Below are 23,314 nucleotides of genomic sequence, written 5' to 3' on the forward strand. Positions count from 1 at the left end.
TGTGGCCAGCGGGACCATCCCGGACACCCAGGTCAGTGCACTCTGATCTGCATTCTGGGGACATGGCTCTGGCTCCAGTGTGGAGTGGGGCTTGGGTGTGGGACAGACGTGGGGAGGACACTGGACAGGAAACAAAGGGCCAGGATGAGGCCAGTGACCTCGAGGACAGAGAGGAAGGGAGGGGTCTGAGCGATGTGGTGGGTGGAGTTGACAGGACTCGGTGTCTGATTGGGTGGATGAGTGAGAAAGGGCACAGCCTCTTAGGTGACACAAGGACACAAAGGTTGCACTGGGTGACTTGGGATGGTGGGAGACTTTCCTCAGAAGAAGGACATACAGGGGACTTCCCTGGCGGTCCAGTGGTTAAGATTCCACGCTTCTGCTGCAGGGGAACTAAATCCCGCATGCCAAAAAAAAAAAAAAAAAAAAAGCAATGGTCTTCCGTTCAGGAGGTCAGGGGCTGCGGACCAGAGTCAGTGACCAGGCATCCTTCCTTACTTTCCCTGTGATCTCAGCACAAGTTGGGAGCGGGGAGGGGGGCATCCAGGATGGGGCTCTGATCAGGGCACTCTGCAAACAGGGCCTCCTTGGGCCACATTCTCACAGGAGTCCTCCCCCAGCCTAACCCTGAATTCAGGCCACCATCATTTCTTCCCCCGACCCACCTCCCTGTGCCTAATCCTTCTGTCAACTCTATTCTTTGTATCTGGGCCAGAGGCAATGTCCTCAAAGGCAACACTGACCCTGTCACTCCCTTGCTTAGAATCCTTCCATGGCTCCCCATTTTCCTTACGGTAACTGTGGTTGCAAGGACCTGCCTCCTCTGCCCCCTGCTTGGCCCTCCAGGCTCTGCTCACAGCCCACACACATGTCAATGAACTTGGGTACTTGGATGGGGCCAGTTTGTCACCTCCTGGCTTCTGAGTATGCTGTTCCCTCTTCCTGGAACCTTATCTCGCTCTCTTCCTTCTCCCTCGGCCAACTTCTACTCCTCTGCCAGGATCAGCTTAGACATCAGGTCCCTCAGGAAGCCTCCTCAATCCCTAAGTCCGGGTTAGGAGCCCCTGCTATGTCCTCCTCCTACCTCCCCTGGCAAATTCCCTGATGTAATGGACCCTTTCCTGGCCCCTCTCTTCCCTGAGGGTAGACATTGTGCATCTTATTCCATAACGTATCCTAGTGCCTTTCAAGGTACCTGGCATGTAGGAGGCACTGGGGAAATCTTTGTTGAATGCATGTAGGAATCCTTCTCCTGCACCCTCAGAGGGAGCCCTTCTCAGGGGGCTACAGGAGAGCAGAGGCAGGCGAGCATATCTTGCGCTCCTCACAGGGACTTCCCATGTCTACATTCCTGGAAGTCCAGTTATGCCCCTGACCTAAGCCTCAGGCGTCCCCTTGTCCAGCTCCTCTTATAGGGCAATGGGCCCAAGTCCTAAAGATCTTGGCCTTGGGGACACCAGTTATTTCAGAACCTGACATCCTGGGTTACTCTTCCCTCCTACGGCTGGGCCAGAAGTCTGAGGCGAACGATCCAGCCAGCCTCAGGGGTTTAGGAAGAGAGCGGGTGGGGTAGGGGCTGGAGGTCCACCTTGCAGCCCTCCTGACCCCAGCCGGGCTGATGAGCTCACGACCCACGTGTCCACTGATGCCACGTGCCAGTGTCCACGTGGGCCAGAGCTGTCGTCTCCACGTCATCTCCATGGAGGGCTGTCATCTCCGTGACGTGACTGAGAGACACACCACCGTCCCTTCTTCAGATCAAAGCTTGTGAGCGAGCATTCACACACACACGCACACTCACCGCTTGCAAACACTCACACTCTCGGTCTGGAGATGGGTTTCAAGGCCATGAGTGTCATGTTATAAAAACAGGATGGGATGAGGGGTGCACACCAGCCTTCCTTTGTTCCTTTTCCCTCCAACACTGACTGCTGTGCAACTGACCATGAACAGGAGCCAGAAGGAGGTGGAGACAAAATCATAAGCATGTCACGGAGAAGTGAAGTTACTCAGGTCAGAGAAAACAGAAGCATAAACTCAGTGTCAGAGCCACGGTGGCCACAACATGCCTTTTGCCCCTCGGTCTCAGTCTTCAGTCTCTCCTTGTCCTCAATCTCTCTCTGTCCTCTGTCACCCTGGCTTCCACCCCAGCCTGTGTTATAAATTCATCCAGCCATCACTGGCCCTCCCTCCTGACTGAAGTCTTTCTCTCTGTTCTTTGGAACCTAGTTTCTCTCCAGCTCACTAACTCGTCTCCATCCGCTGTTCTACTGACCCAGAAGTGAACCTGGGCTTGGGGCAGGACAGAAGGTAGCAGAAGCTTCTGTGTTGGCTGTGCTCCCTGGATATGATCTCCCTCTGGTCAGAAGCTGAGCAGCGCCTGAAATCTGTTTCCTGCATTTCACCTCCTAGCCTGGCCTGGGCTTCCAGCAGGCAGAAGTCACCCCTCCCCTGTGCTTCTCATCGCTCCCACTTCTAAGAGAGAGAGAGAGAGAGACAGGGAGAGGGAGTGAGAGACAGCAAAAGAGACATTGACTGAGGTTTAACATTTTCTTGGAGATGTACAGGCAAGAGGAGGCAAAGCAGTTACCAGAGGCCACACCCATTTCTCTGGGTCTCAAATACTTGAGAAAATTGAGTCCCTGGGGCTATCTCTTAACTCACTCTACCCTTCCCCCCTACCCCAACCCCTTCCTAAAAGACAAGTCAGTTTAAAAAAAGAAGTCAGGTGTTGTTTGGGCCCATTTATTATTTGAATAATAATAAATGAATAGGTAATACCGTCACATGGTTCAAAATTCAAACGTACAAAAGGGTGTATAGTACTAAGTCTCCTCCCTCCTCTGTCCCAGCTTCCTGGTTCCCCTCCACAGAGGCAACCAGTGTTACCCGTGTCTTCCGAATATGCATCTATAAGATATGAAAATATGTATTTATATGATCCTTCCCTGTAAAACACAAATGGAAGTGCCCTATACACACTTCTGTGCCTCTCCTTGTTCATTGGAAGATTATTCCCTATAAAGAGATAAAATTAGTTTTACAGCTGTGTAGTATTGCTTTGTAAGGCTGCATCAGAATTTATTTAATCAGTCTTTGAGGGACGACAGTTCTGCTGCTTCCCATCTCTGGCTCTTTGTAGAGGGACCCCCCAATCCAGACTGCTCCCACCCACCCCTCCACACGGACAACCTGCCAGGGAGGCTCCACCCCCAGAGGCCTTGGCTCATTTGCATGCTCACACGTGATTGGACCCCTGGCCCTATGACTGGAGTCCATGGTCTTCCTGCTTCTCATCCTTGGTGTCCACCCAGCCTCCCATATTGGCTACTGCAGAGGACAGAGGGCACTGGTCACGCACAGACCTGGCACAAAATGACCACTCCTCATTACCACTGCACCCGCAAAGCCATCTAAAGTGCTAACTTGAGCTGCTGCTGTCTCCATGACCATCCTCTGCCAGAGAATGCAAGGCAGGCCTATACAAATGGGCAGAAAGAACTGTGGGGAAACACATCCTGCCCCAGGACTGGGGGTAGGGGCAGCTCCCAGACACAGGGACACAGACGGGGACTGTCCTCTCAAACTAGATGTCCCTTGCATTTTGAGACTTCCACAGGCCTAGAACCAGGAGAGGAGACCAGAGGTGAGAAATGAGGGCTGGGTAACATCCCCTCAGGGCTGGGAGGGAAATCCCAGGATATAAGAACAGGTGGGAACTGGAGGAGGCTAGGCAAGAGGGGAGAGAGAGAGAAGGAAACATGGGCGAAAGAGCCCCTTCCAGCTTGATTCCTAGATTCACGGGCCTGGCTGGAACCCTGCCCCACGGCCTCCCGGTGCTTACCCCCATAGCAGAGCCCCCCATCCTCACCTCCCAAGTGAGGACTCAGGAGTCTCAAGAGAAACCTGGGATGGCTAAGAAGATTTGGGAAACCAGAAAGCAAAAATAAAAGGAAACAAAACAAAAAACACCCAAAACAGGAGTCTTCTGGAAAGTTTAACCATGACTCCAAGCTCCTGGCTGGCCATTCCTTTCCTCTCTGCAAGAGGAACTTAGCAGGTCTGGGGTCAACAGAGCTGAGAGCCCCCTGTGTCAGGCATCACAGACTCAGGATGCTTCCAGAAGGAAGGGGGAGGGAAGGGAGGACGATGGGAGAAAGAAGACCCCCAAGATGTGACGAGGGAGAAGACATAGGCTGCCCTGCCCAGTGCCCATCCCCTCCCCTCCCCACACTCCCTGGCCCTGGGGTCCCAACCACATTCCCCATCCACCTAGTTGTGGGAGAAGCCCGCGTGGGAGAAGGCAGGGAGGTGGGGGGCACAGGCCGCAGCCTGGGGGAGGCAAGCCAGGCGGTTGACCTCACAGGCCCCAGCATCCTGGTCCTCCCGGAAGTAGACAGAGTCAGCAGAATCGACGGAGGGGTCCTGGTCAAAGAAGTTGTAGGGTTGGAGGAAGAAGCCCACGCTGTTCCCCACAGTCACTGTGTTGGGAATGTCCTCTGCATGGGGGATGTGCAGCAAACCGGTTGTCACCCAGGCCACCAAGTCCTAATGGGGGCGAAGAAAGAGGATCATGAGGTCTGGCTTTGCTAAGGGCACGTCCGCCTCCCCCAGGATTCACTTTGGCAGCCCACCTTTGCTCAGGAGGATTTTAAGTCTTCAAACATTTTTCCTACTAGTCCAGAAATCAACGCATAAATGGTCGATTTCATATTCGGAGCAACACCTGCCCCCCATCCCAGCCTGTACCCTCCATCATCTGACATTCCCCATGACATCACCATCAGCCTACACACCCCCAGAGGAATGATGACACCCACGGGCAACTTCAGCTCCTTTCCCCTGACTCAACGAGAGCTCCCAAACTCTGAGGGAAGGAGGATGAGGAGGGAAGATCAGGGTTTGGGAGGCAGAAATTAACTTGGAAATTAATCCTTTAATGGTCAAGCCAGCAACAGAGAAGCTTTAGATATAAGAGATGTGGTCTTCCCTGGTCACTTCCAGCCCTCCTGAGTCCTGGGGCCCTTAAAGGACTCAGTCCACGACGCTGAGACTTAGAGAGCTGTAGAGTCTTGAGGATAGGCTGGAGCCTCAGCCACTGTGTGCAAATGAACTTCCAGCTTGGGAAGATTCCCTCAGCAGGTAATGATCAGATCCACAAAGGCACAGAAGGCAGGAGTCAGCTCCGTCCTTGAGGAGATGGTTTTCAGGGACCTCCCCAAGAGGAGGTGGGGCTCATCTCTGTGTCCCCGAACCCCTCCCTCAGCCTCCCACAGCCGGCTGACCTCTCCAACTACGGTCTCATTGTTGATGAAGTCAGCAAAGTCCACGGTGGGGGCCCAGGGGTCATTCTGATTGAAGATACTGCTGCTGCGGGGCTCCGCCTCCTTCCGCTGGGTCACAGCCAGCTGGTACCTAGAGATGCTCTGGTCAGGCCTCCATGGTCACTAAGCCCATCCTGCTGCCTGATCATCATGGAAAGGAGCCGAGCCCATGGACCTCAGCATTCCCATCTCATTCACACAGTCACTCTGACGCCACCCTGGTGGGTGGCCCGAAATCATTCCATGTCCTCCTGTTCATCCCTTGCCATTTCACAATATGCCCCCTCCCAAACAGAAAAGACTTTTCCCACCTGGGCTTTAGCCTTCCAAGGGGACCATGTATCCACTGTGGGCCTTTGGATAACCAGGAAATCCTTTTTGAGCTCTTACCTCACTCACCTCGTGTACAGTCTGAACTGAGTTCCCAGTTGCCCCTCCCAACACTCCCTTCTCACTCTCATCCCCTCCCCAACCCCATACACATACCGCACCCCATCACCCACCTTGCCCAGCTCAAGGCTCTCTCCATGGAGCTGTTCTGGGGCAGAGGCTCCCCAGCAAAGCTGACTGTCTGGATGCGGTAGCCCCTCGGGTGCCCCCACTTGTTGCTGTGATTGCTGGCCAGGTACAGGTAGCGAGGGGAGGGACCTCCCAGGGGGAAGGCGGCCTGCTCCTCTGTCTCCAGCAGCTTCCGGGTCACCTGCAGCCTCTGTATCTGGTGCTTGGGGCTCCAGGGTACCGCCGTAGGGACAAAAGCCATGTCCTCAGCCCAGACCCAGTTCTCCAGTCCTGCAGGGGTGAAGAGTAGGTGGAGGGAAGGGGGGGAGGGGGGGAGGGAGGGCTGGTCATGCAGCTGCCCCGCGCCGCCCCCGGACTCTGTCCCCACCTGGCTTCAGAGTGGGGGCCAAAGAGAAAGCCAGACTGAGTGTGCCCCCTGCTTCTCTCCCCTCTCCCCAAGATGTCCCAATCTTTCAGCCAAACCTATTGACCTGTGAAATATTTCTTCAAGGATTTCATTCCTTCGTCCTTTCACACTCATTAGTGGAGAGGCCTGTGCTCAGCACTGGGGACACACTGATGAATGAAACAACATCCTTACCCTCCTGCTGTCACAGAAGCCCCAGAGAGGCCAAGCCCTGAAGGGACTGTAGTGTGAGAGGAGCCCATTCCAGATTGAAGGTTAGAGGAACACAGGTACAGGCAAGAATAGAGGGCTTCCTGGGCCACTTTTCAGCCTGACCTTAGGGGATGTCACCAGCAGAGGTGACATGGCAGGGCATTCTAGACAGGGGCAAAACAGGAGCAAAAGCAAAGAAGCGTGACTGTCACATGTGGTGCGCGTGTCCAGGGACAGGGCGGGTGTGTGTCTTAAGCAGCACGGGGAAGAAGGTGAAAGGCAGGCAGTAGCTGTCCTCTGAAGGGAAGGGCCTTGTAGGTCCTTCTGTGGACAGGATCCTATAGGTGATGGGGAAAGTGGGAAGTGTGTAAGGGAGCAGGCTGGCATGGGCTGGTAGGTCCCTCTGAGCACAGGGTGAACCATGGATCTGAGAGGAAGAAGAGTCGAAGCAGCAGAGAGAGGGCTGACGCCCACAGGGGGCCGGTAGCGGGGCCAAGCGAGGGGTTGGATATATTTCAGAGGCAGAAAAAAATCTGGTGATGAACTCAGTGTGGGGAACGACAGTGAAATGACCAAGACTCCGAGGCATCATGTAACCCTTGGCTCTCTGTGACCACCAACTCCAGGAACTATCTGGAATGTTCCACAGTATCCACTCTACCCCTCACACTTAAGTGTATTGTGCCCAGAGATGGAAACTCAGGGAGGAGAAAGGTCCACCTCCCAGGGAAATGTATCCCCCGGGGGCGTTCCACGATTGGCCTGCAGGTGCCAGGGACTCTGCAGAATGCAAACAGATCCTCCCCAAAACCTACACTGCAGGCCAGACACAGATAAGCTGAAAAGCAAATGGTTGCCTCACTGAAGTGGGGCCCATATAAGTGCCAGAGAGGGAAGAGGGCAAAGGGGACCCTTAGCCTGGATCCTGCCTCTTCTCTGAGCTTAGCTGTTTCCCAAGATTTTCTGATGAGGTCATGTGGAGGGTGGGTGGCAGCTCTGTACCCAGCCAATGAGCTAAGATCTCAGTAAAATTCAGCAGCCAACTCTCTCCCATCCAGCAAAAGAGGAAGCATGAAACTCCAAAACATATACTCATGCTCAGATCTTCCTTTCCTGGAAAACCTCCAACAAACACAAAGCAAACAAAGACAGCCCTTCAGCCCCCTATCTGGGATCCTGGCCTCCGCCAGGATGTCTTACCTCCCACGTCCAGATCCACCTTGTAGTGGGCACTGTGGGTGTGGACGGTGCCCAGCGTGTGCTTCCCAACCTGGTTTCCATATCTTCGGGCAGCTCCAAAGAGGAACGCTGAGCTGATGTAGCCTGTGGCATGGAATTTGACTTCGATGGCCCCATTGGGGTGGAAGACCATATCCCACACATAGTCGTAGTTGAGCAAGGTCGACACAGACCTGAAGACCAGCACTGTCTCCACAAGGCCCCCAAAATAGTGGGAGTGAAAAGCTGAGTGGTGTCGCCTCAGGGGCAGGCCCTGGTTGTGCTCAAACACACAGAAGGCATCAGGTAGTGTCTTGGGGGCCTGGGACTCCAAAAGGAAGTACCAGTCCACGTAGGTGGCCAGATAGGGGCAGTCCACCCCACGGGTCAGGGGTGTGGCGTACTTGCCCATACCAAAGCTGCCGTCCATATAGTGGGTCAGCATTGCCGCTGGGGAATTTCCACCATAGACAGCCAAGGCCTCTTGCAGGCTGATCTCGTAAGCCAGCCGTTCTCCCTGGAATCTGATGTCAAAGATCCTTGGACCACTGAAAGCTCCGAGGCCAAAGGAGAAAGTCCACAGTGAGGAGGCCACTCGACTCCCCTGGACACTGAAGCGGGGGCCCTGGGGATGGAACTGCAGAGGGGGAGCCGGACCCGGAGGCGCCTTGGACTTCAGGGACCAGGACCCACCTGTGCCATTGTCTGGGATCACCACCACATTCACCAGGCCGGCCTCAAACTGCTCCTCCAGGTGGGCCAGACTCTCATAGTAGCGGCCTTGAAAGAACACCTTCTGGATGGTCCAGCGAGCAGGGTCCAGAGCCTTGTGGTCTACCAGAAGCTCCAAACCTATGGGGTGCAGGAAGAACCCAGCCCCTGAGATGTTGTAGTAGAGGCCAAACCAGGTGGCCCTGTCCCCTGATTGCAAGCCACGGGGGGCTGTGGTCATGGTCACCAGGTTCCCTCCTTGGTGCTTGTAGAAGCAGCAGTGGTGGAGGAGACCAGCAGCCTGGGGCAGCTCTGTGTTGAAGATCATCTGGTCTATGTCCAGGTACTCTCGCATGAGCACGGGGCGTCGGTGATAGGGCAGGGGGCCCCCGTGACGCTCCACAGTCACGTCCCGCAGGTAGGAGGGGTGCGGCAGTGGCCCCACCAGCAGCTCAGTCACATTGGGCTGGGGTTGTCTGCCAAAGAAGACGATGGCCAGTGCCTCCCGGGCAGGCGGGGGGCTCCCCCTGTCCAGGTGGGCCAGGGCTGCAGCCTTGGGGGGCAGCTCCAGCTCTACCGAGAAGACGCAGTTGTCTGAGGGTTGGGCCTGAGCTGCATCCACCAGGCCTGGCCCCAGCTTCTGGGTCAGAAAACTCATCACAGCCGTCAGCTCTTCTCGGCTCAGGTCTGCAAACAGCTGGCTCTGGCCAGGGTGTGTCCGCGGCTGGGCACTTGGTGATATGGAGGGGCAGAGGGGAGGCAGGCTGTGTTCACCACCATCTCCTCCCCTGCCAGCTAGCAAGACACACACCAGGGCAAAGATGGTGATGACAGCCAGAGCGAGGAGCACCAGGGTGGTCTTCTGGTTCATTGTCCCATGAACGTAGAGACAGAGGATTGAACCAAAGTGGAGACTTGTATTCTCAGTTCAGCAGCAGAGGGTCTCTTTTGCTCCCTGTACTGGGGGCTCCTAGACTCTGGCTGAGGTTCTCAGTATTGCGACGCAATGGAGACTGAGGATGGGAAGAGCATGGGAAGGCTGGGGAGGGGGGCGGAGCGGGCTGGGGTTGGGAGGCGGGCCTAAGGCAGGGCAGCAGTGATTTCCACAGACCTTACATGGCTTTGTGTTCCAGGCTCCAGCTCACATTCTGCTCTCTGGGTCAGGGTTGGGACAGGGGAGCGCTGGGTTAGGAGGAAGGGGTGGTGGGGATTTCAAACGAATGCAGCTGACCAGCCTGAGCACAGACATGCGCTGACATGCACAGGAATGCCGGGGAGGAGGCAGCCCCTCTTTCCCCTCCGCCCCACTTCTTTCCCCAGCGCCCATTTCTCAGGGCCAGATGTTCCCTTTCCTGCAACTTGGAACTATTGTCCTCCTTCCAAGGAAACCCCACCCCCAGCTCTTCAGCTCCCCAAGCAGCATTTCTTGGCCAGGTCTGTCCCCCTCGCCCCCTCTCCTCCATGGCTAATTTCCTTGGCCAGAGTCCTTAATATTCTCTGGGGGATCCTAGATACTTCAAAAGTCAAAGAGAAGAAATCCAAGTAAAAGTCTTGTAATACTTTTTATTATAAATTACACACACCATCAGTTTTTACAAAATTCGATCTATTCTTCCACTTCAATGCACATGCATTAAAGAAATGCCTGGTATAACATTCACCAAATGTGAATGCTCTTTCTGAGTGGTAGGATTTGTGGTGTTTTAGTTTTAATATCAACGTCATTTGTATAAATTCATCATTTTTAAAAAATGAACTGGAAATAAGAATTAACCAAAGGATATATGGGGGTTTACGTGGTACGAGGTGGTTTCCCAAGGGTCGAGTGTCAGGGGAGCAGGAAGTGGGAACAGAGAGGAAGGTACATGTCTTGGCACCCCCTCTCCGCCCTGCCCATGTCCGACCACACACTCAGGGCTACAAGTCTTGGTAAGAGAAAGGCGGCAGGTCCGGGACACAGGCCGCCAGGTGGGGGATGCAGGCCACATGATTGACACTGCAGAGCCCAGCATCCTGGCCCTTCTCAAAGTAGACGCTGCCAGGGGAGAAGATGGAGGGGTCCTCATCAAAGAAGTTATAGGGTCGGAGCAAGAAGCCAACTCTGTTCCCCAGAGTCACTGTGTTGGGGACATCCTCAGCGTGAGGGATGTGCAGGAAGCTGGCTGTAACCCAAGCCACCAGGTCCTGCAGGAAGAGGAAGAACTGGAGACTTTGGAGGCGAGACCCAGAGAACCTCCCCTCAGCCACAATCCCCAGTCTCCAGTCTCAGCCCTGCTTCTACCTCTGCCCAGCTGCAGGCCCAAATAACAGGCGTGGTAATCCATGTGAGAAGCTGTAGGGTGGTCCCAGGGCTAATCTCACCCCCAGGAGGGATGACCCATGTTGGTCATCAGGGAACTCCCTGGCTGGCCCCTAATCTAAGAACTGGAAATCTACCATTCCCTCCATCCTACAGCCAGGGGCTGGGCAGCCAAGACACCAGGCTTAGGGGAGCTCCTTTCCTCTGCCCCTAGGGCTACCAACCTCTCCTAACAGGGTCTCATTGTTGATGAAGTCAGCAAAGGCTGTAGTGGGTGTCCAGATGTCATTCTGGTAATAGATGCTGCTGCTCTGTGACTCCTCCTCCTTCCTCCGGGTCACCACAAGCTGGTATCTGACCAGGAATGTTGTAGGAAGGTGGTGTCAGAAAACGTCAAGGGCCTTTCAGCCCAGAAATCCTTTGGATCAGATTCTGTGTGAGACCATTCCCGTCCCATATCTACTTGGATCTGAGAAGAGGTCCAGGGGTGAATGATCGAGGTTAGTGAGTTGGGGTCTTCAGGAGCTGGGATGGGAAGGGGACCAGTCCTTCCCTACCACCCAGTGCCCAGGGCCCTCCTCACCTCCCCCAGCTGAGGGCCCTCTCCATGTCGCTGTCCAGGGGCATGTGTATGCCAAGAGGGCTGTGGATCTGGATTCGGTACCCGCGCTGGTGACCCCAGGAATTAGTCTGGTTGCTAGCCAAGTAAAGGTAGCGGGGAAGGGGGTCCCCCAAGAAAAAAGCTGTCAGGTCCTCCCTTCCCAGGACCTGCCGAGTCAGCTGTGGGCGCTGCAGTTGGTGCTCCGGACTCCAAGGGGCTGCCACAGGTTTAAACACCACGTCTTCAGCTACCACCCAGTTTTTCAGCCCTGCCAGGGTGAAGGGAGGGAGAGGAGTGCCACAGCAGGTGAGACAGGTCCCTTGTTTTCTCCGTGATGCCCCCTGCACTGGCCTGACAAAGGACAGCAGAGCTCAGCAGAGCTCTGCTCACCACAGCAGAGCTCATCAGCTCTGCGCTGGGAGCCAGGTCTGGACTTGAGAGCTAGCCCGCCTTCTTTGAACTTGCCCTGTCCAACACAGTTACCACCGGCCACAAGTGGCTCTTTCAATTTAAAAATTCAGTTCCTCAGTCACACTATCTACATTCCAAGTGCTCAACAGCTACATGTGGCTAGCGGCTAACATATTGGACAAGGCAGACATGTAACATTCCATCATTGCAGAAAGTTCTATTGGCGCTGGTCTACCCAATACACTTTGGACCAATTGTTCGCTTCTCTGATTCTCACTCGGTGAATCGCTACAATGGGCATAAGAAAAGCTGTTCTGTGGCTGAGCTCTATAAATGTGAAAGCACACACAGGTGGCTAATAACATTCTTCTAACTATGAAAGGGATATTTGTCTTGGAGAAGCCGGATGGAAAAACCCAGTCCCCTTCCGTGGTGCCCTGCATACTCCTCCTGGCTCTGAGACTTTGATTTTTTTTCTCAATATGGCAGGTATCACTTTGTCTTTTTTACAAGGAAGTAGATTTATATCTTTAAATTGTCTGGGAGATCCCTGGAACACTTATACTCTTTCTGCAGGTTCGGACTGCTAGTTCCTTTTGGCATGACTCATATGAATGTGCTGGCACACAGGGAACTCTCCTGAAGCCAGTGCCCCTGCCAGTTGTCCTGTGTGCAGGGGCCTGACACAGACTCTCTGGCCCACAGCACCAGCCTGTGCTGCACGCTGGTCCAATAAATGTGATTTGATTTTATGTCCTAAGACAAGGCTCTTCAATGCCAAAATGCTGGAAAGAAAACTTCAAGTCAGAAAATAGTCATATTCCAAATATGTCCAAGAATAACCTAGTTAAAATGCATGATTTAAAATAGCATTTCAATCATGCTGTTTTCTTAGCTCTCTCCCCTCCACCCGCACAGCACACACACACAGATGCACACACACGCCATCTTTATACTCAAGAGAATATGGAAATGTTTCACAAGAAATATGCTGAGTTACAGTGCATTATACTTGGACAGCCACTTCCTGACCCATCTCCCCCCACCCTCCTTAGTTCCCATAACTGAAAAATGGAGAGGGTCTGATGGATTCCTAATTTTCTTTCTGGGCCCAATAGTCTAACTTGATAAGTTAATTATTTTGTTCTGGACAAAAATCTGTCAGGAGCTTTAGGTCCCCTTTGTGCTTAGAGCCCTACTTGAGAAATCCCTTTCTACACTTGCAGCAAGCCTAACGCATGCCTGCCATGTCACCAGAGAGCCCACTGCAATGACACGTGCTGGCAGGGATGGGATGGTCCTCCCCAGGAGGTGGTTGGGCCCCTGTCTTGTAATCTCAGTTGCCTGAAATCCTGCGGAGCAGCCCCCAGCTAGCACCTCCTTTTCTCAGGCCCCAGGACCACCTCCACTCTCAGGAAGCTCTTTACACAGACTACTCCCTATCTCTGTTCAGGCCCCAGCTTCCCCCACCTCCACTGACTCTCAGAATGAGGAAGAACTCAGAGCCCCAGCTCCAGCCGTGTCCAGCCTCAGACAGGCAGGGCAAGGGCAAGTTCACCACCCACAGACCGGCTAAGGCAGCCAGCTAGTACAGCGCAGCCATTACATCTGGTTTCACAATTGCAGCGGGTCAGAGGGGCTGGGCGGGGGAACACTCTCTACCTTTTGCCAAATACCCAATAAGCCCAGTATTTAGGCTGACTGCAGTTGAATACAGTCAGATCAGTCCCTGCTGTTGCCACAATAAATTGTGGTGCTGGAACGCCACCCTCTTGCCTCTTCCGGCTTGATGTGGCTTGATGTGCGGGTCTCCCTTCCCTCTGGCCCACCCCAATGCTCAATCCTCATCCCCTGGGCACTCACCTGCCACATCCAGGTCCAGCTTGAAGTGGAAGGCATGCGTGTGCACCGCCCCCAGCACTCTCTCCCCAACGCGGTTCCCAAAGAGGAGGCTCTCCTCGCCCCCGCTCAGGAAAGCTGTGTTGATGTAGCCCGTGGCATGGACCCGCCCTTCAAGCGCCCCATTTGGGTGCAATACAAAGTCCCAAATGTAGTCATAGTTGCCTACAGAGGACACAGACCTGACTACAAGGGCCGAGCCAGCCAAACCACCATAGAAATGACTCTGAAGGTGACCGTGGTGCCTGCGGAGGGGTAGTCCCTGGGCCTCCTCAAACACACACACAGCCCCCGGGAGCAGCTGGACTGCCCCTTTGCCCACTAATACGTGGATGTCCACCATGGTAGACTGATAGGGGCAGTCCACTCCCCGCACCAAGCCCCGGCTGTGATGGCCAAGTCCATAGCTGCTATCCAGGTATCGGGTCATCATTGTCTTGGGTGAATCGGCACCATAGATAGAAACACACTCCTGGACACTGACTTCATAGGCCACTCGCTCACCCTTGAACCGAACATCAAAAATCCTCATGCCACTGAACACCCCATGGCCAAAGGTAAACGTCCAAAGGGAGGACGCCACTAGGTTCCCTTGCACACTGTACCGGGAGCCCTGAGGTGAGAACTGAAGAGGGGGAAGAGGACCTGGGGAGACCTGCGATCGCAGCGATGAGGCCCCATCTGGCAGGGGTAGAGGAACTCTAACCACTTCCAGCCGGCCAGCCTTAAACTCCCATTCCAGCTGACCCAAGTCTGCATAGTAGTGCCCAAGGTAGAAGACCTGCTGGACAGCCCAGCGGGCAGGGTCCAAGGCCCTGTGGTCCAGCAGTAGCTCGAGCCCCACAGGGTGAAGGAAAATCCCAACACCTGAGATGTTATGGTAGAGGGCTATCCAGGTAGCACGGTCCCCTGAGCGCAAGCCACGAGGGGTGGCGTGCAGAGCTGCCAAAGTGGAACCATTGTAGTTGAAGACAGAAGCCAGGAAGACTGGTGCCTTGGGGAGCTCCACCTCTTTCAAATGCTTCCACATCTGGGCAGACTCAGTTCCCAGCACGGGGCGTCGGTGATAGGGCAGGGGGCCCCCGTGACGCTCCACAGTCACGTCCCGCAGGTAGGAGGGGTGCGGCAGTGGCCCCACCAGCAGCTCAGTCACATTGGGCTGGGGTTGTCCACCAAAGAAAACGATGGCCAGTGCTTCCCGGGCAGGCGGGGGCCTCCCCCTGTCCAGGTGGGCCAGGGCTGCAGCCTTGGGGGGCAGCTCCAGCTCTACCGAGAAGACGCAGTTGTCTGAGGGTTGGGCCTGAGCTGCATCCACCAGGCCTGGCCCCAGCTTCTGGGTCAGAAAGCTCATCACAGCCGTCAGCTCTTCTCGGCTCAGGTCTGCAAACAGCTGGCTCTGGCCAGGGTGTGTCCAGGGCTGGGCACTGTAGGATACAGAGGGGCAGCGGGGAGGCTGGCTGGAGCTACGTTGGCTGGTCAGCAAGACATAGGCCAGGGCAAAGACAGTAATGAGGGACAGTGCCAGGAACACGAGGACTACCTTGAGATTCATGGTGACTGCCGAGAGCTGAAATGAGAGTCCCGCCAGCTGCTCCTTCTGCTTACTGACATCAAATCAGGGTTTATATTCAGTAGGATGGATAGGAATAGTGAAAACTCCACCCTGTGGGTTGGACGGGAAATTTCTGACCTTGATTTATATAATTCTGCTCCAATTTTCTGTTCTGTGGTTTGGCTCAAGGTACTACTTCCACGTGCATAGCCTCTCCCCATCCCTGAACTCCTCCCAGCAGCACGGTCAGTACCCACTACCGATCTCCATCATTTAGACCAGATTAGAGGGCATTTGTATATACACTAGACTCTACCTTCCACCCAGAATGGGTCTGAGGAAGTATGCAGATCTCAGACGCCCAATCAAGTCCCATGTACTACATGCAGCCACTCTAACTGTCCACTTTCCTACCTCCTGGCAGGCACTCCCCTCCAGTATTTCCAGGATCCACTGCCCAGCTCAGCAGTAAGCACTGTGTTCTGCCACATGCCTAAGACCAAGCCCTTGATCTGTAGTCTCAGGCCTCTTCCGTCTAGTCGGTGAGAAAGGAGTGGTGAAGGCCTGGGCGCAGCAGTCAGATTTGTACACCAATCGCAGGTCCCTAAGCTGTGTGACCTGAGGGGAGTTACTTATCGTAAGTCTCAGTGTCCTCACCTATAAAGAAGGGATAAAACTACCCCAGAGATTCACGGAGAGTAAATGAGATCAGGCGCGTAAAGTGCTTAACAGCCTGGCACGGGCAGGCATTCAAAAATTGTCAGCTACTGGTAAGGATCTCTGAAACAGAATAGGGCAGATGTTCCTCCATTGTTCAAGACCTTAAATCCCTTTCTGCAGAGACAACAGATACCAGATCATTGGATACCAGAATGCTCCTCTGCAAGGTGGAAGTTAAGGAAACTTTATTTCAGAGGGAGCTAAGGTCCTAGATAGCCCTCCAATTCATTTGAAAACCAAAAACCAGGGGTCCCTGGCATCTCCGCAAGAAACTTAAGACATTATTCAGAAGGAACTTTTAGTATAGAGCAAAGAAAATGACAGGGTCGGGTGTGCCTTGAACCAGGTGATTCCCCACACACGGAACTAGAGCGGCCTCTACTGGCAGTTCATGGGTATCACTGGGGAGGGAAGGAAGGAAGGAGCTGGGATTTTGCGAGGGTAGAAGGCAGCTTAGCTTTGGAAAGAGCTAACTTTCATTTAATTCAGACTGAAGACAAATGAAGGACCCACCCTTGCCTCTTGGTAGGCAGAAGCCTCAGCCTTTCCATTATTCCAGAGAAAAGAGGCAGCTCAGTTGGTATAAAGACACCCAATAGGGTGGCTGGAGGTATATGAGGAGGTGGGTATCCCAATGTGCACACACGTAAGTGTGGGTATGTTCCTGGACACCAGAGCATCGCATCAGGGTCTGCAGCTTTAGAAAGAGGTCAAAGTACCTGTATTTTTAATAATTTCTTGACATGGTAAAAGAATTTTACATTACGATCCAAGGGTGGTAAGGTGAGGAGGAGGGACATGGGAACAATCCAACAAACAAAAAGGGAAACTGAGAAACACATGGTGGGAGGACGGAACATTTTAGCTGGAAGGGGTCTGAGGGTGGGTAGGGGCATTGCCCAACTAAAATGCAATTGGTTTGTTACTGAGTACTATTCATGGGAAGACAGCATCCTAACTCCTTCTCTAGAGCACACTGGGAGGAAAAATGATGCATCCAGATGGAAATATGATTCGGGGCTGCAAGACAGAGACAGGGGTAGAATAAAAGTCAGCAACAGACACAGAGAATCACCAGCAGACTCTCCAGTAGTGGTAGAATAGAAGTGGGGGTTGATGAGGGCTAACACAAAAGCTGTGACAAGTGACATCTCTGGAAGATTTGAGAGATAAGAGGCAACTCTTCTATGGTTTTGACTTGCCCAGCAGATTTCCACATACACACAATGTGTACATGCATGTGTGTGCATGCACACACATATACACACAAGTGACCGCTTTCCCTGGAAGCACAATACTATAAATAAGAAAACATTTTTCCCAAAGGGAAAACCCAGTAGGAGCAGCAGCATCTGGCCTCACAGCTGCAGACACCCCCACCCCAATTTACAACTGGCCTGGGAAGAGGAAACCGGGATTCAGAGGACCAGCCTTTGCAAAAATGCCCCAAAGGACCCGAATCACAGAGGAAGGGGAACCCACTACCCCTGCTTCTCATCTTTCAGTTGTCCTCCAACTCACCAGCCTCGGGCACCAAGAGGCTACAATACCAGGAGACAATGGGCCCTGGTGGATGAGAACTAAGACACCTAACACCTTCTGAACAGGGTGTGTGTGTGTGTGTGTGTGTGTGTGAGAAAGTGTGAGAGAGTGTGAGACAGAGACAGGGTTTGGGGGGGTGGGCAGGGCTGGGGGGAGGGGGGCATCAAGTAACAGAGTAGGAAGGCATGTGTGTGCTGCATGTGTGTACGTGTGTGTATATGACACACATATGTGTATGTGAAAATCCTAGTTATAAAAACATCTGAAGCAGCTAGGGACTTGGCAGAAGGTCTAAGGTGTTTCTTGTCATGATCAGGTTCAAGGTGCAATGTATATAGATGGGAAACCCGAAGTCATCACCAGGGCAACTGTGGCAGGGAGGATGCAACGTCCCACTGTCAAGGGACACTAACCTCCCATCAGGAAGAAAGGAGCTGGTCCCCCACACTCCGCCCCAGTTCCTACAAAACACCTAGCACTCTCCTTCCAGTTCCCTCAGTTTCTAACCAACTGATCATCAAGAGGAAGAATATACAAAGCCCAAGACACAGGAGAAAGCCAGGGAGAAAAAACACAAGTATTCTTGTGCCAATATCCTGCATACATAAACCTGGAGGTCTCCAGAAATTAGGACAGGGGGGCGTGGGGTACTAGGGAAGGAAATAGAAGAGTTCCTGAGGCCTGAAAAAAGAGGTAAACACGTCACAGAACTACATGAGAGTTTCATTAGGCTCTAACTAAAAACAGAGAGAGGGGTGATTACTACTTCCAGCCAGTTTCCCCATCACGATAGTCATGTAACAAACCAAGGCAATGTCGGTCTTGAGCCAGACTCACAGAGTCCCCTGGCCCTGGCCCTGGCCTCAGTACAGTGTCTCTGCATTGCTGCTCCGGGGCCGTTTGATCTTCTCGATATTTTTCAGGATCATGTCATGTAGAGTGACCTGGGAGAAGAGGGATCATGGACTCACATGTCTGTTGTACCCCTACCTCACTAGGAAAATAAGACACCGTCACAAACTCCCAAGCAATCACTCACATAACCTGGATCTCACTCACCTGAATCTGAATTCAGCATGGCTGCCCTACTACCTCTCTTATACCCCAGGCACACCTGGGTATATCCAGGGCCCAAGAGTCTAACAAATTACATTTACTGAGCACATAACATACCAAGAATTGCACTGGGTCCTTTAATGTGTTAACTGAAGTTTGAGGTTAAACTTGCCCAAGGCCACACATTACAGGTAGGATTGGTTCTAAACCTAAGCCTGACTCTAACACCCACATCTTCATCCCTATTCTATGTTGTGCCCTTTCCCATCCAGGTAGAAAGAAGGGAGATGCCCAGCTAGATACCTTCAATGACCTCATAGCTCTCAACACTTGGCTAATGGGCAGAATTTGTTCCACTCATTTTACCTCCACCTCCGCCCTCCATCTCAACCTCCAGAGAGTGGCAAGAAAATGGTCACCAGAACTAAGAGAAGCCAGAGCAACTGTGGGAAGGGACCAAGGTTACTTACATATTGATTCCTTAGCTCTGATATGATGAGCCGAAGGCTGATATATTCTTTCTCATCAATCTCTGTCACGGTGCGGCGATAGTCCTCCTGAGAGCGGGGCGGAGAAAAGGCTAGTTCCCAAAGCCTGACTGTCCCCACATGGCTCCTCCCAGGAACAGCCACTCCTCCCGGTCCTACCACTTCCACCCTCGGCCCACAAAACCCTTACTTACCACATGGGGATATTTAGCTATTTTAGAAACCAATTTGGCTCTTGTAATATAATATCTGGAAGGAGAGAGAAGAGGAGGAAGCTGCAGGAGACCCTGGACAGTAGTGCTTACCACCTCATCAGCCCCCAATTCCCGGGCCAAGCCCAAGCAGCCCTACCTAGATATCTGGTCCAGATAAGATGCAGCTTCACTCTCAACAGTTCTTAGTTCTGCAACTGTCTCCTCCTGAAAAAACAACTGAGTCAAAAGTCACTTCCATATCACCCCAAGGCAGACCAAAGAGAAAGGGAAAACAGAAAAGCAGGGGAGATGAGATTACCTCCCAAACCTTCCTCTCCAGTTTCTAATGCAAGCACATTACCTGAATGGACACCCCAAAGTTGTTCCCATCTTCTATCCTAGGAATCAGGAGTTGTACCCACATTTTGACCTGGAGAGTGAGGAGACCGAAATATACATATGAGGACCTTGGCCTTTTCTACTGAAGCCACGAAGTATACAATTCATGCTGCTGGGGCCAGATGTCAGGAGCACAGGAGCCAAAATAGACTTCCAATTCCCACACCATCTCCACGCCTCCAGCCCCATATCCATCATCTTGCATAGTTCAAACCAGGCTATTTGGGGTCAGCCCCTGCCTCACCGTGTTGCATTTCTCGATCAGCAGCCGGATCTCAGGCTTCACTTTTTCAATAATGTCCACCAGCTGCTGGTTGCTTTTTAGCATCCCATTGGGCATCACGAACACCTTGGTTCCTGGCAGGGACATGAGGAAGGTTAAATGATTTGGATGGAAGGCAGGACATAGCACTCCACCCCTTTCTCTCTTTCCCAGACCCATGAGATGCTATGACCTCTGCCTTTTATCTGTCACAACTCTATCTATAAACCTTGACACCCCCAACGAAATCAAAAAGAGAATGCATGGATTAGCAAATGGGTGTCTAAAGTATCCCAAAACTCTGAAGGATAAAAAAATTAAAACATGCTCTATAGACTTAATGTACCAACTATTACTGAAGAGGAAAAAATGATATGGAACTGTGACTTCTGTGAAAAATCTGTGATGTGTAGCCACTTCCAACCTCTCTCCCTTGGCAGTCCACACTAAGACAAACCCTCCCTATTAACTGGAAAATTAGGTTTACAGTGCTAAATAATGACAATGCTTGGAGGACTTGGGAATGCTAACGTCTGGGAAATAAATTCAGATCCTGCTTCCTGGCCAGGAGAACACAAGATTCATCCTGCATCTCAGGGCTGCAGGCCAGGAAAGGCTGGGGTGGGATACAGTGAAGGGAGCTCTTACCCTGGAAGGCCTCTTCACATTCATCCAATCTTCGCTTCTTGTAAGTGGGCTAAAGATACAAAAAGATGGGAATTAGCCTGCTTGACACCTACATCCCCATCATAAGCTACCCTTCGAGCAAGTTTAATCCCTTCCTCGACCCCATTATTAATTTACACACAATTTACTAAGCACATACAAGGCTTTAAGAGAAGATTCTTGGGGCCTCCCTGATGGCGCAGTGGTTAAGAATCCGCCTGCTAATACAGGGGACACGGGTTCCAGCCATGGTCTGGAAAGATCCCACATGCCAGCGAGCAACTAAGCCTGTGTGCCACAACTCCTGCACTCTAGAGCCCACGAGTCACAACAACTGAGCCCACGTGCCACAACTACTGAAGCCCACATGCCTAGAGCCCATGCTCTGCAACAAAAGAAGCCACCACAATGAGAAGCCCGTGCACCGCAAAGAAGAGTAGCCCTCGCTCGGCACAACTATAGAAAGCCCGCGTGCAGCAACGAAGGCCCAACGCAGCCATTAATTAATTAATTAAAAAGATTCTTGTCACAAAGCAACTTAAACTCTAGTTGGGAAGACCAACCTTTCAAGAAATATAACAAATTAAGCAATTAGGGGTAATTCCCTGGTGGTCCAGTGGTTAGGGCTTGGCACTTTCACTGCCAGAGGCCTGGGTTCCATCCCTGGTTGGGGAACTAAGATCCCACAAGCCGTGCGACATGGCCAAATAAGTAAATTTAAAAAAATTAAAAAATTAAGCAATTGGGCAGGGGGATACTATAAAAAAACAGGAAAAATGAAGCACTGAATGCAGAGTTAGGATAATTAAGGGAATAAATACAAATCTGCTGGTTCCACAATGAAATGCGATATTCAATCAACAAACATGTATTTAGCACCTGCTATGTACCAGGAACAATGCTAGGTGCTGGGGATACAAAGATAATTAAGATAGTTTCTGCTCTCCAGAATTGCAAGTTCTATCAATGAGACAGTAATGCAGACAAAGAACAATACAGTACAGTGTCATCAGTGTTATAATAAAATGTGGATATATAGCTGATAAAAACTAGGCACTAAAGATACACAAAGACTAGGACTGCAGTTACATAGCAAGAAGAACTGTTCATTCCATAACAACACTCAAGACACTGAAACGGGTAAGAAAAGTCTTGTCTAGAGTCCTGGGGACAGACCAGATCACCTGAGGGAACCTGTAGCTATTTGTCCTATTTTTAAACTCACTCTAACAGAGTAACATTAACATATTCACTTCATGCTACAAATGAAAATCAGGATCTAAAGGGGGTGTACTTCAGTCATAACATCTGTAAGAATCCTCATTCCCAGATCCAAATCCCACTGTCCCCTCTGTATATGTTCACACTGAGCAGGGAATAATGAACAGAGAACCTACTGCTTCCGAACACAAAGATAAATATACGACACTTACACCGTCCAGTCCATCATGGCTATTGGTGAGAAGAATGGGGTCAGGGACTGGGAGATTCATGTCTGAGTGGATCTGAGTTAGGTCATGGATGTTTAGGATTGGTTCCTGAAAGAGAGAAACCCACCCCGAAAACATTAGTTTTTTTCCAAGATGAACAAAGAAGTATTTCATTTAAAGGGCAAGAAATGAGAGCACTTTACAGTACAAAACAAAACAGAATTAACACGTGATTTGTCCCATTTGACAGAAAGACCGGGGCAAAAAAATGGGGGAATCTGAGAAAAAGAAAAGCGTCTCTCACCTTCAAAAAACTATCAAGTTCTAACAATTTCTTTGGGAAAAAATTTGCCACCAAGTCTTCTGCCTAAAGATGAGGGAAAATACAACCGAATTAGTAACTGTGGGGAGGTCTGTCTCTACAGGTATCTCTCCTCTGGGGAACTCCCGACTATTAACCAACATTCATTTTTCTATTTATTTCACTCACCTCACTTGTGATCCGTTCCCTGAAAGAATCAACCTAAAATTAACAAAGAAAACAATTCACTATGAGTAAGTCAGTACCTGGCAACAGAAGTATGGGCAGGATGGGGAAACCCAAATCCAACTGTCTTCCCCTCACCCTGTAATCGTAATGAGAAGCTGAGAGGCCCCCAGACTGCAAATACTTTTTTTCTGAGGATCCATTTCTCCATCTCAGGAGAAGGAAGCCGGGCTTGAGGGCAACACCCGCCTGTCTTCCCTCCCTCCCTCCCTGTTCTGAAGCTGTCTGACTTTAAGAGCAGACAAAAGACAGGTAGGTGGGGGAGGTGTGAGCTCACAAACGTTGTCAACCACCATCCAAACCTGGCCCAGGATACGAGGCAGGCCTGATGCCAAGGGCAGGGGCAGCAGCAGCGTCCGGAGGCGGGGACGCTGCTGGGCTGGGGGACTTCCAGCTGTCACTGGCCTAAAGAACTTAAGTCCACCACGTGTCCGCAGAGGTCTCCCCGCGCTCTCCACTATTAGACGGGGTACAGAAGGCCATCCCATATTATCCTCTCCCCCGATGCTGTCCCGGGAGTGGGGGGCTGGGCTGAGCCGAGCGGAAGCTCAGGGCTGGTGTCCCCAGGGAGACAAAGACGCCGTGTGGAGTGGGGAGCCGGTCAGACTGCTCGGGGATCGAAGCGAGGGGTAAGGAGGCCCGGGCCGGTGCCGTTACCTTGAGCTTCACTTCCTGATCCACCTTCAGCAACGAGGCCATGGCCGGGCCGGGCCGTGTCCGCTCCGCTGGAGACCGGAGGCGCTGTGGGCTCCGGGGAGGGGGTCAGAGGGAGGCGGGAATGTCGGCTGCTTTCGGGACGCGGCCGCCCTCGCTGGCTCACTCACTGCTCTCTCGCTCCCTCCCTTCGTGCCGTCCGCCCGCCCGCCCGCCTGCTGCCT

At 52.3% G+C, this 23,314-nt stretch overlaps 3 protein-coding genes across 3 annotated transcripts; all 3 read right to left on the reverse strand.

Annotated features, from left to right (window-relative positions):
* Positions 1–4,219: 4,219 nt before the first annotated feature.
* On the reverse strand, positions 4,220–9,291 carry LOC309975901 (amine oxidase [copper-containing] 3). Its single transcript, XM_082861249.1, has 4 exons — positions 7,642–9,291; positions 5,828–6,113; positions 5,286–5,415; positions 4,220–4,548 (listed from the first exon to the last, which is right to left on the reverse strand). Exons 1-4 carry the CDS (start codon positions 9,239–9,241, stop codon positions 4,273–4,275), a joined length of 2,292 nt encoding a protein of 763 aa, XP_082717375.1. The 5' UTR covers positions 9,242–9,291; the 3' UTR covers positions 4,220–4,272.
* A 996-nt stretch (positions 9,292–10,287) lies between these two features.
* Positions 10,288–15,138, reverse strand: AOC2 (amine oxidase copper containing 2; the record flags this gene model as incomplete). The annotated part of the gene is made up of 4 exons (XM_082861526.1): positions 13,545–15,138; positions 11,253–11,538; positions 10,894–11,023; positions 10,288–10,554 (listed from the first exon to the last, which is right to left on the reverse strand). Exons 1-4 carry the CDS (start codon positions 15,130–15,132, stop codon positions 10,288–10,290), a joined length of 2,271 nt encoding a protein of 756 aa, XP_082717652.1. The 5' UTR covers positions 15,133–15,138.
* Positions 15,139–18,081: 2,943 nt separating this feature from the next.
* PSME3 (proteasome activator subunit 3) lies at positions 18,082–23,314 on the reverse strand. Its single transcript, XM_082859842.1, has 11 exons — positions 23,094–23,314; positions 22,380–22,412; positions 22,194–22,256; positions 21,893–21,997; positions 20,442–20,490; positions 19,776–19,888; positions 19,494–19,562; positions 19,290–19,357; positions 19,133–19,187; positions 18,921–19,007; positions 18,082–18,338 (listed from the first exon to the last, which is right to left on the reverse strand). Exons 1-11 carry the CDS (start codon positions 23,133–23,135, stop codon positions 18,258–18,260), a joined length of 765 nt encoding a protein of 254 aa, XP_082715968.1. The 5' UTR covers positions 23,136–23,314; the 3' UTR covers positions 18,082–18,257.

The sequence above is a fragment of the Leucopleurus acutus genome (assembly GCF_964270905.1).
Source record: "Leucopleurus acutus genome assembly, chromosome: 19".
In the NCBI taxonomy this organism is placed as follows: Eukaryota; Metazoa; Chordata; class Mammalia; order Artiodactyla; family Delphinidae; genus Leucopleurus; species Leucopleurus acutus.